At 49.2% G+C, this 16,941-nt stretch overlaps 1 protein-coding gene across 1 annotated transcript in view; it reads left to right on the forward strand.

Moving 5' to 3' along the window:
* Positions 1-16,941, forward strand: part of PAPPA2 (pappalysin 2) — a 97,770-nt gene that overhangs the window by 53,703 nt on the left and 27,126 nt on the right. The window contains exons 14-16 of the mRNA XM_035898069.1: positions 8,812-8,983; positions 12,531-12,708; positions 14,964-15,177. Coding sequence (XP_035753962.1) covers positions 8,812-8,983; positions 12,531-12,708; positions 14,964-15,177 — 564 coding nt within the window. The remainder of the gene's footprint in view (positions 1-8,811; positions 8,984-12,530; positions 12,709-14,963; positions 15,178-16,941) is intronic.

The raw sequence follows: 16,941 nt of genomic DNA on the forward strand, positions 1-16,941 counted from the left end.
TCTTTCATCTTGAAGGATCTCAAAGTGCTTTGGAGGCTGGGAAAACAAAGAGATCATGTTTTTGCTGATGAAATGCAGTCATCTCCAGGTCAGGATGCAGTAGGCATTTGACCCTAGAAAAGTACCTCCTTGTTTTGAAAAAGGGTTGCCTTCTGCTTTTGGACCTGCTAGAAGGCACTGAAGGTCAGAAGAGCACTTGCAGAGCAAAGCAGCGCGGTGTCTCTCCCTTGCACCTCCCTACCAGCACCAGCAACCCCTCTCTACCGCTTCTGCCAGCAGCTCAGAGCTCTTCTTTGCTTTCTGTACCCAATCACAACCTTATGAGGTCAAGCAGAAAACAGACTTTTAGCGAGTTTCCACCCAGAAAACTCAAACTCTACAGCTTTCATCCTTTTCTTTGTATTTTAAAGCTGAGCCACAGTCCCTCCTGTTTTCCTTGGTACAGGCTATACACTGAACCAGGGAAATATTCATTTCCTCCATTATGTTTATTTTTAGCTTGGTTTTATTTTTAGTGTGTTTTATTTTATGTTAGTATATGCTGGGAAATGCCTTGGCAAGTTAACAGGAAAGGTGCTACAAAATGCAGTCTGCGTTTTGTTCTTATTTCCCACGTGAGTGCCCTCCGCTGCTCCCCCAAAAGTGGGTTTAATGCATCAAGGGGAGTCTGGTTTGGATTCCTTTTATATGGAAAGTAGGCGTCAAGGAGAGAAAATCAGATGGAGGAGGAGGTTGTTTTACATATTTTCAATTGCTAAACTTTATTCAGCAAAGAGAAGAGGGCTGTTTCTCAAGCAAGTTTTATTTGGTTTATTTTCTTTCTTCCAGGAACCAAATTTATGCAGGGTCAATTTATGAACCGAGTCTGTGCTGGTGTGAAAATCTGTGGGGACCCTGGGTAGAGATGCTGGTGTTCCCTTTTCTTCCCTCTGGCCTAGGGTGCCCCATGGTCAGGGACCATGCACAAAGTGGATGGACGCTTATGTTGGGATCCCAGGGTCACCCCTGATGGGCTGAGACATGCTCAGGTCAACATATACCTCCATCCCCACTCTGTCCTCCCAGCTGGTGTCTGCTCAGGCTCTTCTTGCAGCCAGCATTGAGTTGTCTGCCATGAGGACAGTATCTATTGCCTGGACATCTATTCCCTGCCTCTCCCAGGAAAATTCAGCCTCCTGGGTGCAGTATGAGGCCCATCAGCACAGGTTGTGTCTAGACTGCACCACGCACATTCGGTCTCCTTGGCCTGGAGGGAAAGACCCCTCAAGAACCAAGTCCAGGATCCAGATTGCCACATTTCCTGGGGCATGGTCTTACCTCAGCCTTTGGTTCTGCCCTTGAGACCTCTCAAGGTGCCTCTCCTCTGGCAGCAAAGGCTGTTGACCTGTGATGTTTCTCTTGTCGGTCCCTAAGCGGCTGATGGGCAGTGGTAGCCAAGGCTCTACTGTAGGACTTGATCACACACTTCAACCAGTGGCTTCACTGTCCAGCTTGCAACGTGGCAAGGGAAACCCTTGGAGGAGCCAAGGACCATTTTCATGGGCTGCCCCATTCCATTTGCTCTCTGCAGCCTTGTCAGCTTCTTCAATTTAATGTTTTATATGGGCTTTTTTTAGGATGCTCAAGGCATCTTCTGCCTTTCCCTGAGACTAACCTAGAAAAAATGTCTCCCTACGCCAATTTGATTTTGAGTCAAACATAGCAAATAAACAGCTTAAAAACAGGGTGCTTGGTGGAAAGGGCCACCCAGTCTTGCTCTAACCATGGCCAACCACGATACATTGAGGGAAGGTGAATTACAACACAGAGCAGTTGTGTGGTGCAAGGCACATTTCCTTCCTGACCCTGTCACAGCTCCCAGTGAAACCCTGAAGCTTGATCTTGATTCCTTTATTCTCTTACCAGTGTGGATGCTATGTGTCCTTCCCATGTCCAGTAAAGAAGGGAACAAGTGCTGGGAGACTCAGGGTTTGCCTACAGAGCCCTCAGTGTACCGCTGCAGCCAGCCTGCCCCCATTCTGTCCTTCCTTCCCTAATATCTCATACAGGTACCAGCATTTTTTCACAGAAACTGGATTAAACATGTCCTTCAGCAGGCTCTCTTATCTCATGTTACAGGATACAGGAGGTGATGAGTCCACCATCTCCCCTGCTGAGCTATTCTCATATCGAGTAACCCTCTCTGCTAAGAAGTTGCTTCTGATTTCAAGATGAAAGTTGTTGCTTTCACTCCATCCTTGTCAGAAAGGTCTAAATGCCTCCTGCCAGCAGCTGTCTTTTCTGTGTGTATGTGTCTGTACAGAGTGATCAGATCCTCTCACTATCTCCTCTCTGTCATGATAAATACTTTTTCATTCTTAAATCTTATCATGTAATTCTTGCGGTCTAGCTGTGGCTTCTGCTTGCAGCTCCCTTTGAAATCCCTCCACTATTTCTATGTTCTTCTTGTTGGTGGATGTGGATCAGAAGTGAATTGTTCTGGACAAGAGAGGAAGCGGCAGAAATAAGGTGCAGCATGTTGCCATGGGGTTCGGATGTGGATAAAGGTGGTCTTTGGGATAGCTGAATATGTACCCTTGAGGAATCCTGGCCGATAAATCCTACCTGTGTCCTGCTCTCACGATGAGCAGGTGGGCCATCTGCCTTCAGAAAGGAATCAGGCCAACTCCTCTCATCGGTGATGAAGGTATGATCTGTCCTGCCTCAAGTTGGGAAGCTGACTAGGCCAAAGCTGACATCCCTTTCAGCCTCACTTTCTGTGCTTCTATAAATCTCTTTTGGTGTAGCAAGCAACAAAAAAACATGGAAAGGAACTGTCTGGAGATATATTAAGATTGATCTGCTCTTTCTTATTTTTCTGCCTTTACCACCATGGCTACAGAGGGGCCAACAGGTCATTTGACATCTTACTGGTGCCTTTTCTCTATCTGTGAGGTAGATGACAGTGGATGACTCACAGGGGTGTTATTTTTTTGCCAAGTTTCTTTGGGAGTCACGTACAGAAGCAAATATCTTTTCTTGAGGTGGCAACCTCAATGAAGATCGTAATCAAGAAGCATCACCACCGCTGGGTCTGTACATGTAGCCTGCTCCCACAAGGATAGTTGCTATCAGATTTACTGGAAAAGTGAGACCTTTCCCCTTCACAAGAAACATGCCTGAAGGGAGAAATTCCCAAGTATTTCCAAAACACCTTTTCTCATTTCCTAGCTATTTTCTTTTGCTAGACCACATTGGGGTAAACATCTTTTATCTCGCTGATGTTCAGTGCTACAATTCAGACTCCACTGGAGTACATGCAGTGACTACTTTTGACTTCAGGAGATTTGGCTGAAGCCTTTACCTTTCCATCAACATCCCCTATAACCCCCTCTCCCCCCAAAAATGGCACTGTGAGATGAACTTCTTATAATAATTTTCCTCTGTTAGAGTTGGAGCTTGATGATAAGGGCCGTTTTAGCGGCAATCTTTGGGTTGAAAGCTTGGGTAGATACTACAGCAATTTATGGATGATTTATTACACTTTAGGCAGCTGCACTGTATTTGGCTTGGCTTAGCTTGACTTGGGTAATTCCATCAGTTTTTTCTGGGTTCTGTGAAATAATTGCTGTAAAATGGGAAATTTCAGCTTTTCAGAATTTAGATTTTGTCACAGCAAAACGATGTCTCCCTACCAGCACTGTCACCACTGGCTCAACGTGCTCCATTGCTGGCAGTTGCCTCCTGCTTTTATTACAGAAAGATGAAGGATCCTAAAGGAAAAGTTTTGCTCTGGTTTATAGAACTGGTCCCATTTCAGAACAAAGCCCTTATCGTTCCAGAGGAGTTAGGGCCATCACTAGGCAGAATTTCACAAATTTCCAGATCTGAAACTTCCTTTGATGTATGAGTTATGGGAGTTGGTGAGCCCAGAAAATCACGCAGGCTGGTGCTGATGTGGAATGAGTTTGGATAAAAACCTTGGTATTTTGTGAAAATGTTGTTGACAAATCATTAGTTTGAGCTTCAAAAGATGCTGGGATAAAAATGGAAATTTTTTTGGATGTTTCATGCAGAAAAAAAAATATTGGCTCGTCCCACATCTTATACAGCCTGAATCAGAAATGGCCAAATGTCAGGAGTTTGCAGCTGTGATACAGGAATTTAATTTATCATGAAAAGGAGAAAGAGCTCCTTCATGCAGAGATCAGAACTGGGCTAACTACACCATTTCCGCGTCCAGCCTTCCTTAGGGTGTTCCAGCGGCTGGGAGCAATGATTTATTCCATCACATTACCTGAGCCCTGGTAAGGCATGCGGATCATGATGGGGCCACACCACATAGTTTGGTTTTTTTTTTGGTCCTGCTCTTCTACGACATCAGGCTCAAGGGTGTCCTGGCCCAGAGTATTGCAGTGGTGATAATGATAAAAGATTGATGCTGATAATGGTAAAGGAGAAGTGATCAAGGCAAAGTTTGTAGGTGGAGATGAGATATATTTTTTTCAAGCTTACCAATACATTTGAGAAAATCAGATGTCTTTCATTGCCACAAGCTCCTCTTCAGGTCTGGAATAGCAGCACCAGACTTCAAAGCTACATGTAGGATGAGAGCAACTTCTTAGAATGCGAGTCAAAGAGGTCTCAGATCATTTCCAAACTAAAACCTAGTGGGTATTTGTGGGATAGGGGGGGCGTTAGTCACAGAAAAAATGGCTATAAATTAGTCATTTTTTGGGGCAAAGAGAAAGCCAATTATTTGTAAAATATAGCTGTATGTACATACAGAATGTGTGCATGAGTGTATCATAGAATCATAGAATGTTTTGGGTTGGAAGGGACCCCTAGAGGTCATCTAGTCCAACCCCCCTGTAGTGAGCAGGGACACTGCTAACTAGATCAGGGTGCTCAGAGCCCCATCCAACCCGGTCTTGAATGTTTCCAGGGATGGGGCCTCCACTGCCTCTCTGGGCAACCTGTTCCAGTGTTTCACCACCCTCATTGTAAAGAATTTCTTCCTTATATCCAGTCTAAACCTACCCTGGTTTAGTTTAAAACCATTATCCCTTGTCCTGTCTCAGCTGGCCCTACTAAAAAGATTTTCCCCATCTTTTCTTTAAGTACTGAAAGGCTGCAATCAGGTCTCCCTGCAGCCTTCTCTTCTCCAGGCTGAACAAGCCCAACTCTCTCAGCCTGTCCTCATAGGAGAGGTGCTCCAGCCCTCAGATCATTTTTGTAGCCCTCCTCTGGTCTTGCTCCAACACTTCCATGTCCTTCTTGTGCTGAGAGCTCCAGAGCCAGACGCAATACTCCAGGTGAGGTCTCACCAGAGCAGAGTAGAGGGGCAGAATCACCTCCCTCGACCTGCTGGCCGTGCTTCTCCTGATGCAGCCCAGAGTACGGTTGGCCTTCTGGGCTGCCAGCGCACATTGCCGGCTCATGTCCAGTTTTTCATCCATCAGTACCCCCAGGTCCCTCTCGGCAGGGCTGCTCTCGATCCTTTCTTCCCCCAGCCTGTACTGATACCGAGGGTTACCCTGACCCAGGTGCAGTGTGTGGTGTATATAAAAAGAAAGATTTCGATATTATCACCTATAATTTTCCATCCCTTATGTATAACTAATCTATATAACATTTTGCATATACACATTTTGCGGTAATACAGTAAGAAACTTGCTGATCTCTTGATCTACTTTACACCAGCATTGCCAGTTACATTTCTGAACTGGTGGAAAACCAAAATGTGTCTGGAAGTGCTGAAAAGGATCAGTGCTTCATTACTTGTTATTTAATAACAGCATTGTCCTAACTGCTGAGGCTGCCCCAGATAATGTGCCATCACCCCACCAGTGCCAGCAGAGCTTCTTCAGCCACTTGGCCTGGCTGGATGTGTCCAGAAGTGCCACCACCCTCTCCAAACCAGCGCTTTGATGAGCTCTGTAACGCAACACAACTTCATGAGCAGCTGAAGTTAGGTGTCTTGGGGTCCTGCTGTGGCCACCCAGCTGCCCTGTAGCCTACAGCCGCTTGGTGAACCCATTACTCATCTCCCGGCCCTGCTTCCCAACATGTGGGTTGTGACTTGACTGGATAATCCCCATATGCCTGGAGGCACCTGGGGATAAGGACTTTCTTGCTGTGGTGTGTTGATGTAGCACCAAGCACTGTGATAGGAGGGATGCTGCACACCAGCTGCAGCTTCCCACATGTCCATGACTGGTGAGGAAGGGGATGGGAGGCAACAGCAAGGCTGGAAGGTGAGAAGCTCATCCCCTTTCACACATGCATGTGCGGAGACACGCACGCGAGGAGGTTTAGGACAGCGGCTCTGTCACGGGGAGGTGGAGTCAGGGATGGGAGCATGTGTGTGTGCGTGCGCCGGGGGCACTGGCAGGGAGCAAAGCAACTGCCCGGAGAAGGTGACTGTGGGAGGGGAGGGGAGAAGGGCTACAATTGGTACCAGATGCCCTCAGAAGCTAATGACCTGACAAACGCTGTGCTCATAAAACAAATTCTTTAAAAAGGAAGCAAATGGAAATATAAGCTAGTGAAAGAATTTGCAGCAGCTGCCCTGAAACCATTTCTCACTTCATAAACAGGTCTGCATTGAAAAAACAGCCCCTTTCTTCTTGTTCTCCTTTGCGGTCCCCTCCGGTGCCCACCGACTCTTTCAGGGCTGTGGCCTGCAGGTTTGTCTTTGGCTTGGTGGACGTGTCCAGAGTCAACAGCACATTGCGTTCCCTTTAACATCTGCGTCTGCACCTTTTTGGGGTTTGGTTTTTTTGGTTTTGTTTGGGGGGTTTTTTTGTGTCGTTTGTGGGATTTCTAGCTGTGCGTCTTTGGCTGGAGAGGTTGAGCGAACACAAGAGACAAAGGCTGCCTTTGCACCCCCTGGGTGAAACGCAGTGCACATGAACTGTCGGCAGCCCTGTGCAAAGCAGGGAGCAGAGGGGTTTCATCTGGGTACACCTCCCTCCCTTCTCTCTCCAGTTATCACCTGAAGCTGCAGCACCTCTGCCCCAGCTCCAGGAGGGCTGCTGTTGGTTTTTTGTGCTGGTACCACTTGGTAAAAGATAAAGCCTGACCACCAGATAATCGGGGTGTTTTCTTGTGTCAACCCTGTGTCTTGGCCACATTCCATCCCAGGTAATCAATCTACTGGCTGCATTTCACTGATGGAGACCATAGCCCCCCGGCCAGCACTCCTCTTCACCGTGGGACTATTTGTGATGCTTAATTAATCTACCAAATGGCTGGTCCTCAGTGGGAAGCTGCTGCAGTGAGGAGGGGGCTGTTTATTTCCCAAGGACGGGTGAGACATTGCAAGCTTTACCAGGACCTCTTGTAACTTTAGGTGGTGCGCAAGGGAGGGTAATTCTTCCTTTTAGCTGCATTTTACCTTGGTGGCTGCAGCTGAGTCTCTAGAGCTGGACAGGCACGTGTTGAAATGATCCTGATCCCAAAGAGACTGAAGTCAACATGCACAGGCTTGAAATGCTGCGTGAGCCAGTGGGAAGAGCAGATCTGCTGAAGACCATCGAAGCAGAGTGGAAAGGTGACCAGAGCGGGGTGGAGGAGACAGCTGCAATATATTCAGCTTCTCTCTTCCACCACAGGCTGTGTGGACACAAACCTCGGGCAACTCTGCTGCCAGGTCTGGGGAGGACTGTGTGTAGTTTGAAAAACATCTCATGGATGTTTTTCATCTCATGGATGGACCTAGTATCCACGTAGGCTCTTTCTCCAGCTAAACCTTTCCTTGCAGTTGGAGAATCCTCTGTGGATTCTCTGATGTCTAATACAGGGTTTGACATACCTGTCACCCTTCTATCAGTAAATACCTCTTCATCTTTTTTTCCTGACCATCTGTTGCTGCAAATCTTGTCTTATTCTGCAGTAAGGCTGACTGAAATTGAGGTGTGGATTCAAAAGTTACCAGAAAGGAGAAAGACCCAATGTTACTGTCTGGGCTTTGCCTTCAGAGAGCGCAGATCTTCTGCTGTCCACTGTCTGTCCCCACACACTTGTATCTGAGAAAAGTGCATGAGCACACTATGTGCTGGAGGACACATGCAAGCGGCTGCAATCACATGTGAGTCTAACAGTGTGCTCCCTATGGCACCACAGAGCAGTTTCAGGAGGTCTCTTGCCACAAGTTGTCTGGTGTCCAGTATGATTTAACCATGTTGGAGATGAAAAATTTTTGTGTGGCAGAGACTGCCTTGCTGCTGGAGAAGCTGAAGTGCTCTCAGGAAGGTGCTACAACAACTGTTGTGCATCCAGGAGTGCTGCTTGATAGGACCATCTGATATAAACTTCCCACTTTGGCCATGGGAGTTGTGGTCGTGCTGGATATGCCACCTGCCTGTCCTCTCCCCTTATCTCCTTCCTCTTGCTCCCTTGGTCCACCTACACCAAGCACCACCAGCCCCTTTGGTGCCAGGCTGTGTGCAGGCTCTGTGCAATGCAGCCTGTGCACCCTGGGACAGAGGAGCTGGAGTATCCTCACCAGCGACCGCGGATTTTGGAAGGAGCATTGTCGGGCCTTGCCTCCTTTCATCAGCTTGGAAGGACATGATGGTCTGTAGGAAGATGTGGGCTGGGGTTGGGCTGAGGTCCAGCCAAGGCAGAGCTGGGAAAAAGTACCCTCCTGGCATCATTGTCAGGAGACTTTAGACCTGGAAGAAGCTGGGACTGTGGGATAGGTGTGCATCTCTGTAGGCGTCTGTGACCTGCTGAGCATACCATGCAGGTGCCACCCAGAGAGAACCCCTCCTTGCTGCAGAAGCCCTGGGACCTGCTTGCTGACCTCTTCCCTCTTCTCCTCCATAGCTGTGTCCATGGTGCCTGTGCAGGATCGGGAAGCTGCACCCGGCCGCTGCTTGCTCACGCTGCCACCCCTAACTGCACCTCTGATGGCCCAAGGCACATGGTCTGCACCATCTCCTGCGAAAAGGGCTTCGTCCTCCACTCTAGTAATGGGAAGAGCCTGGGCTCCACACAGGTGAGTGGACCTCAGGGTGGGGGGTGATCTCGCAGCCTGTTGGACCAAGTGCTAGTTAAGAAAAGTTTAAACACCTTGAGGTGGTTGGAGTGACCCCAGGACACCTTGTTCCTCCAGCCCTAACTTCCTCACTTCCAATGAACCTCAGCCCAATGGAGGCTCTGGTGCTGGACCTCCATGGGTGGCTGGTGGTCCTGTTCTTGGGACCTCTCTTCTTCCCTCACTGCAGTTGTCCTAGCTGCCTGCAGACTACGGTGCTGCCTGCAGACTGCAGCTCTTCTGGGCAAAAACTGTGGCAGGGGATCTCCCAAGCCAGGATGATGCGCTCCCACAGAGGGAGAGGTAGACATTTCTTTTCTCCAGATGGGCGTTGCTGGGAGGGTTAAACATCTCTGGGACATTTTCTCTTTTAAAGCTGAAGTTAGTAGCTCAGGAAAAAATGAAGTCATTGCAGAGCAACTATATTTAGAGGCAGCCAACAGTGTCGAGAGCTTTTCTTCCTTTGTGTTGCGTTGCAATAACACTGCCCATGCCAGCAGGGCAGTGCAGGGGTCAGCATGAGAGAGTTTGTCCTGCTTTCCAGGGGGCTCGGGGATGCTTCATAAAAGCCACAAGCCAGCACAGCTCTTAGCTGTTAACTAAGGAGACCTAGAACTGATGTGTCCTTGGGAGCTGAGCTGCCTCGGGTCTGGGCCATCACCTTGGCAGGGTCATGGGCACAGCGTGTCCCATCCTTAGGCTGTTCCTGGAGGGGGATCAGGAGTCTTCAGGGCTGAGATGGTCCCTGTGCCAGCCTGAGTGAGAGTGTGAACTCACGTGGGGTGGAGACTAATGGAGGTGAGTCAGGCCATGTCAGCAGGATGGACCTCTCATCCCCTTGGAGAGTTGCAAGTGCTCGTGATGCCTGGCAGGCGGGTTTCCTATTGCTGCAGCCATCGGTGTTTGCCGAAGGAGAGGTGGGCGCTGGAAAGTGCAGTGGGGCAGCTGGGGATGCACTGCTCAGCTCCTCATCACCAGGGAGGTTATTAATTGCACAGCCACATGGCTCTGTGGGCCAAGGCATGCTCAGGGAAAGCAAAATGTTCCCATTCTCCTATGAAATGAAACCGCACAAAATAAAACTGACTCGGGTGATGGTTTTCATGCATTTGGCAGCAAGACAGGAAACTTCTGGACAGAGCTTTTGTGGCTGTCACAGCAGATGGCAGGTTACAGGTGCCCTTCCCTGAGCCCCCAAGAGATGTTACTCATTTGGCTGTGTGACCCTACACATCTTGAAGCATTTTGGGAAAATGCACACAGCTCTCCCCTGAGCGTTCTCTCCACCTGGTTCAGCTACACCATGATTCTGCTGCACACCCAAGAGTACCAGACTCAAATTTAGTGATGTCCTTAGAATCATAGAATTGTTTAGGTTGGAAAAGACCTTTAAGATCATCAAATCCAACCGTTAACCTAACCCTGCCATCCCACTACTAAACCATGTCCCTAAGCACCGTGTCTACCCATCTTGAATACCTCCAGGGATGGTGACTCGACCACTTCCAGGTCAGAGCCACCATGTCCAGGTTCAATCAAAAGGTACATCATTATACATCATGTTTACATCATTGTACAATCAGGTTGTACATTCAGGTACAAGCAGTGTGGTTGTACTCAGCCAGTGAGGGGACATAAGGAACAGTTGAAAGGCAACTCTTTGGTCTGCAGCTCCTGCCTGAGGACTGCTGGGCTGGGGTTAGCAGTCTGGGCGTGGAAATCATAGAATGGTTTGGGTTGGAAGGGACCTTTAAAAGATCATCTATTCCAACCCCCCTGCTATGGCTAGGGACACCTTTCACTAGACCAGTTTGCTCATGGCACACTGTCTTCTACCACTGACGAAGCCTGTGGCACATCTTGATCGTGTTTAGTGGTGGGACCACTGGGGGTTAGGTTCTCATGCAGCCCCCATGCTGTATAAGAGAGGCTGTGTAATTAGGATTTGTAAATGAGGTTATATGAACCTCTGATTTCAGTGGGGTCTGTGGGCTGAGGCATGAGAGAATCAGTGCATTTAGGGAAAAATAGCCAACAGGAAGGCTGCCTGTCAATGGCTGAAGTAAGACTTGGTCTTGTAGGGGAGAAAATTGCAGCGCACAGAACTGGGAATAACTTGCAGCTCAGGAAGCTGTAGTGTATCTTGAAGGGATTTTCCTTTTTCCCCTTAACATGCTCTGGCATGGCTCAGACAGCGTGCATGCAGCTAGCATTTTCTGGAGGACGGCAGCTACAGACCAAGCATTAGAAGATCTCTTGTGCAGGTGGCTTGCATGTTACCCCAAGGGCCATTCACTGCTTTCACACCCCAAACATCACCCCGTGAATGGGTAGGGACTTCACCACTCAGTGTCCAGAGTGGGGAGAAAGGGCTCATTGAGGGATGAAAAAAGACCTTTAAGATCATCAAATCCAACCGTTAACCTAACCCTGCCATCCCACTACTAAACCATGTCCCTAAGCACCGTGTCTACCCATCTTGAATACCTCCAGGGATGGTGACTCGACCACTTCCAGGTCAGAGCCACCATGTCCAGGTTCAATCAAAAGGTACATCATTATACATCATGTTTACATCATTGTACAATCAGGTTGTACATTCAAGTACAAGCAGTGTGGTTGTACTCAGCCAGTGAGGGGACATAAGGAACAGTTGAAAGGCAACTCTTTGGTCTGCAGCTCCTGCCTGAGGACTGCTGGGCTGGGGTTAGCAGTCTGGGCGTGGAAATCATAGAATGGTTTGGGTTGGAAGGGACCTTTAAAAGATCATCTATTCCAACCCCCCTGCTATGGCTAGGGACACCTTTCACTAGACCAGTTTGCTCATGGCACACTGTCTTCTACCACTGACGAAGCCTGTGGCACATCTTGATCGTGTTTAGTGGTGGGACCACTGGGGGTTAGGTTCTCATGCAGCCCCCATGCTGTATAAGAGAGGCTGTGTAATTAGGATTTGTAAATGAGGTTATATGAACCTCTGATTTCAGTGGGGTCTGTGGGCTGAGGCATGAGAGAATCAGTGCATTTAGGGAAAAATAGCCAACAGGAAGGCTGCCTGTCAATGGCTGAAGTAAGACTTGGTCTTGTAGGGGAGAAAATTGCAGCGCACAGAACTGGGAATAACTTGCAGCTCAGGAAGCTGTAGTGTATCTTGAAGGGATTTTCCTTTTTCCCCTTAACATGCTCTGGCATGGCTCAGACAGCGTGCATGCAGCTAGCATTTTCTGGAGGACGGCAGCTACAGACCAAGCATTAGAAGATCTCTTGTGCAGGTGGCTTGCATGTTACCCCAAGGGCCATTCACTGCTTTCACACCCCAAACATCACCCCGTGAATGGGTAGGGACTTCACCACTCAGTGTCCAGAGTGGGGAGAAAGGGCTCATTGAGGGATGAAAAATGGGGGAAAGCTCTCCTTGAAACGCGGGTCATCCCTTTCTGCTCTGGTGGCAAGACAGTAGCTTAAAGCTCACTCTCAGGGGTCTGACGGAGCCTTGCTTTCTCCACAGCAAGAGGTAGTGCTGACATGCAGCTCGGGGCGATGGGACAGATCCGTGATTTGTGACCCTGTCGACTGCGGTGTCCCTGACCAGTCCCATGTGTACTACGCAGAGTTCTCCTGCCCCAAGGGGACCACCTACCTGCAGAGCTGCTCCTTCTCCTGCAGCCACCCAGCCAAGCTTCAAGGTACAGTCTGGAGGGCTAAGGGATTTAACTCTCCCTGTTTGGTGCCACCTTTTCACGCCTGTCCCAAGCTATTTAAACCGAGCATTGCAACTTTGAATTTCCTGGTTATCCTGGCTTCTCCCAGCCAGGTGGGCTCTTGAGACACCTCCTGAAATGGTGGGCATCCATCCCCCTTGAGCAGGGACGCCATAGTGTGGAGATAATTCCCTCTGAGTCCCATCCCCTGACTGTCAGCCCTTATCATCCACCTCAGGGTGTAGGGACGTCTTCTCATGATATCTGGGGAGGTCTGGCAGCCTCTAGCATTATGGGGACAAGGGAGGCAAGAAGCGTGCAGGCAGCCAGTGTGGACAGAGAGGACTTCAGAGAGCCAAAAGTGGCTTGGTGCCTGGTGGCTGTGGGAAAGTGTGTGGTTCAGGAGTCCTGGGGCTGTATGAAGCTATAGAGACTGATGCCCACAGCTGCAGAGCAGTCTGGGAGATGTTCACCACCCAGACGCACAGCAGTCCCCCAGACACACCATTGCCTGGCTTTCATTCTGCCGACTCCATCAATAGCCGCAGGAATGTTTTTAAGCCAAGTCGGAGAAAGAGAGCTACTGTTCCTGTCTATACAAGGCTGAGCTGGATGGGATTCTGGGGGTAATTGCCTTGACAGCTTCAAGCATTGGGACTTTATGTGAGTTTCCACCAGTGCCTTTGCTCTCAACAATCACATACAACAAATCATTTTAATGGGTGCCCTATTTTATGGAGACATTTATAGCTGAAACGTACGAAAATAATTTACTTTTTTTTTTTTTAAAGTTAAATCTAAGGAGCAAAAACTGCAGGGACTTAAGGTCTCATTTCATGATGGGGGCGGGGGGATGGGGGCAGATCCCTGGTGTGAGTTGATCAAAGGGTAGTGTGCGAATGACAACTCGACAGCCCAAATTCTGCACGAACCAATGCCCGTTGCCTTGGGTAGGTCAGCTGAGGGCAGGGCTTTAATCTGATCGTTCACTCACAGCCGCCTTGTGTTCTGGCTGAAGTCAACAGGAGGTTTGCCATGGGCTTCCTTGGTGGGAAAGCGTCCTCTTGATGGAGCGCCCTGGGTGACTTCCAGCAGCTGACATGACGGCTGGTGGTGCTCAGCCAAGGCTGCCGAGCCACGCAAGTAAACTCGCAGAGGTCCAGCCGACTCGGCTGAGCTGCCGATGCAGGGACGTGCCTGATGCTTGTTCTCCCCGAAGGCTCACATCCTTATGGGCAGGCTCTCAAGGCTAATAAATGCTAAGAATAGGCAAGGAAAGGATGACACGGCTGCACGGTGCTCGGAGGTGGGGGGTGACCCTGGGCAGTGCAGGCCTGTCAGGAATGCAAGCGCTGCACGGAGGCATGGTCTTGTCCCTGGTCCAAGAGCAGTTGTAGGCAGAGCAGCAATCCCGTAAAAAGAAAGTGATGCTCAAAAAGAGCATCAAGCAGTCTGGCCACACCAGGAACCTACTCATCCAAACCCCTCAGTAGGAAGAGTCCCATTCACTCCAGTCCAGCTTTTTTTTCTTGCTCAGCAGTTCCCAGTGAACCATCCATCATCCACACCATGTGGGCGATGCAGTCCTGGACACTTACTGCAGGTACCCAGAGCTGTGCAGTTTTGGCCACCCATTGGCTGGGTCTACCAAAGCCCCTTTTCTCTAGAGGGACAACAGAGAGTTGGGCTGCAATACTCAACCCAAGCCTTTAGTAATAGGTGGTTTGAATTCCCAGTCACACCAGTTAAGGGTCCCATATCTGTCCTGTTGGCATTTTCCAACTTAAGGCACACACGTAGCACAAGGTATGACAGCTTGTAAAGGAAGGTAAGGACAAGCTGCAGAAAGCACCTGGGGAGAATGGAGATGGGCTGAGCTAAATATGACAGATAGCTCTCATACACAACCACCCCCCAGCCCACTGAAGGATATCCTGAGGCATCACCAGTGAGGGGGCGTTTAAGGGAAAGTTTTGGGGAGATTTGCAGAACCAAGATCCTTTCTCCATTCCCTAGAAATTGTCCCTTCCCTGCTTCTGCCTGCGTTCAAGGAATTTGGTTTCTGCCCTAGCCTGACCAACCATGCAATGGAGTCCATGGTCTTCATATTTGTTGCCTTCCTTGGCATCAGTATCCACTCTAACAAGAGGAATTTTGCTGGTTGCTATGAGCTTCCCTCAGCAGGACTCCATCCACGGGTCAGCGGTAACCCCAACACACTGCTTCTCTTTTGGGGTCAGGGACAAACCAGTGGCTCACCTGCTTGGAGGACGGTCTCTGGTCACTTCCCGAAGCCTACTGCAAGCTGGAGTGTGACGCACCTCCCGCGATGGCCAACGCCAAGCTCCTGGTCCCGCGGTGCCTGCAGGGGAACCATGACGTGGGCTCAGTCTGTCGCTACAAGTGCAAGCCTGGATACCACGTGGCCGAGAACGCAGAGGGCAAGCCTAAGAAGTAAGTCTGTGGTGGATCTGTTATCACAATTTCTTTCCTTCTCTTCTCTCAGCGTGAGCAAGGAGGAGAGGTGATGGTACACCGGCAGTCTTGAAGAGCTGATTTGATGGGTACGAGGCAGAGCAGCTTGCTCTGGTCATGCAGATTTCTTGAGATACAAGAGGCATTCCCCCTGGTTTTGGTGAAAGCAGGTGGGAACAAGATGCAAGCTGCTGTTGCATGCATGTGTACCTTAAGTGCCTTAACCTTAAGCATGCAAATTTTCCCATGGACCTCAATGTACTTGTCAGTTGCTGAAGATTAAGCACGTACAGAAGTGTTGTGGACTCTCAGGTAAGTAGATGTAGGAAGATGCTGGAAGATTCCTGGAGCTGCTGTCTTTCCTAGAAGTGATAAAACATAGATCAAGGCACTGGGGGTTGTAAGAATGACTGACTGCCTTTTGTCAGGGTTAACATTTTACCCTCACAACATCTTGGCTAAATTTAATCTCAAGCATTGGCATTTCAATTGAAGAAGATTTTTCCCAAAGCTTCGGGGAAAAATTCCTGGTGATTCACTAGCCCTGTGCTCAGCCAATATCGGGACGCTGGGGGGTAAAGCAGCATTTCATCTGCGACGCCTCCAGCTGAAGTCCCTGTTGGGTACGGTCACTAAAGATTCCCTGGCACTGGCCAGGTCCTCCCCAGAGTCTTGATGCTAGCCCAAATCAGGTAATTATGTGCTAATTGTTTAATGCCCCCTTCCAGTTTTAATTGGATGCAGACTTCATCTCGACTTTGCTCTGGGGTAGGGTTGTTGTGCGCTGGGAAGCAGTTGCCAAATTTCTTGCCTTGTAATGAAGGAAGTGGTTTCTGTAAACAGCTTTTTGCAGTGTTAGGAGCATTTCTTGGGCCAAGGGGAGCTAAGCAAATTATGATTATGGCTACAATCACATGGACTGCTTTGCAAACTGCAGAGCAGCTTGCGTGCCTGTGGCATTTCAGGCACTGGACGTGCAATTGGATCAACGTGGCTTGCAAAGTTAGTCCATCTCAGTCATGCTGCAGCAACTGCTGGTGGCCTCTGGGAGATCCTCTGTGAGCTCTCCTCTGGGAGTTCCTGAGGCGCCTCTGATCTGTGTGTAACTTTCCTATGGGTCTGAACAGCCTGTGAGACAAGGCAAGGAAAATCATGCAAAGTGGTTTACATTTTCATAGCAATGTATGTTGACATAGCATTTTCGCATTTGCATCGTTACTACTAATTCATCTAACATCTTTGATGGTATGGTATGAGCCTGTTACAGTAAGCAAAAAAAAACATTAGCAGAAGCAGAAACATCATTGTTTCCTTATCGTGCGGATTAACTGCTATGCGAGTGGCCTGACTCAAAGCAAAAGCCTTTCCTTGGAAGTGTACATGCCGATGTACTGGTCTCATCTGGAGCTCTGCGTGTATCCTCAGCACGAGTACAAACCCCTTGGCACGTGTAGCAAGCAGCAGCTACTAGCCAGTAAGTGGGCCAGTCGATTGCTGAATTGCTGGAAATCCTTCTGGTGTTTCAGCACTGGCACGCAGAGGATGGGAGCTGCCAGAGTGAGAGGTTGCTTTCTTTGTTCAGGCCAGTTTTGGAGAAGGCGAGCTGTTGGACAAGGTGATGGAGAGCTCTGGAAGGGGCCAGGGCTGGTGGGGTGCAGGTTGCTGAGGTGCTGGTGAGAGAGCAGGATCATAGCTGATGACTTGGACATCAGGTTTTGGGGTCTTCTGAAGCCTTGCTGGGTT

The sequence above is a fragment of the Egretta garzetta genome, unplaced genomic scaffold (genome assembly GCF_000687185.1).
Source record: "Egretta garzetta isolate BGI_Z169 unplaced genomic scaffold, ASM68718v1 scaffold187, whole genome shotgun sequence".
NCBI classification, from domain to species: Eukaryota; Metazoa; Chordata; class Aves; order Pelecaniformes; family Ardeidae; genus Egretta; species Egretta garzetta.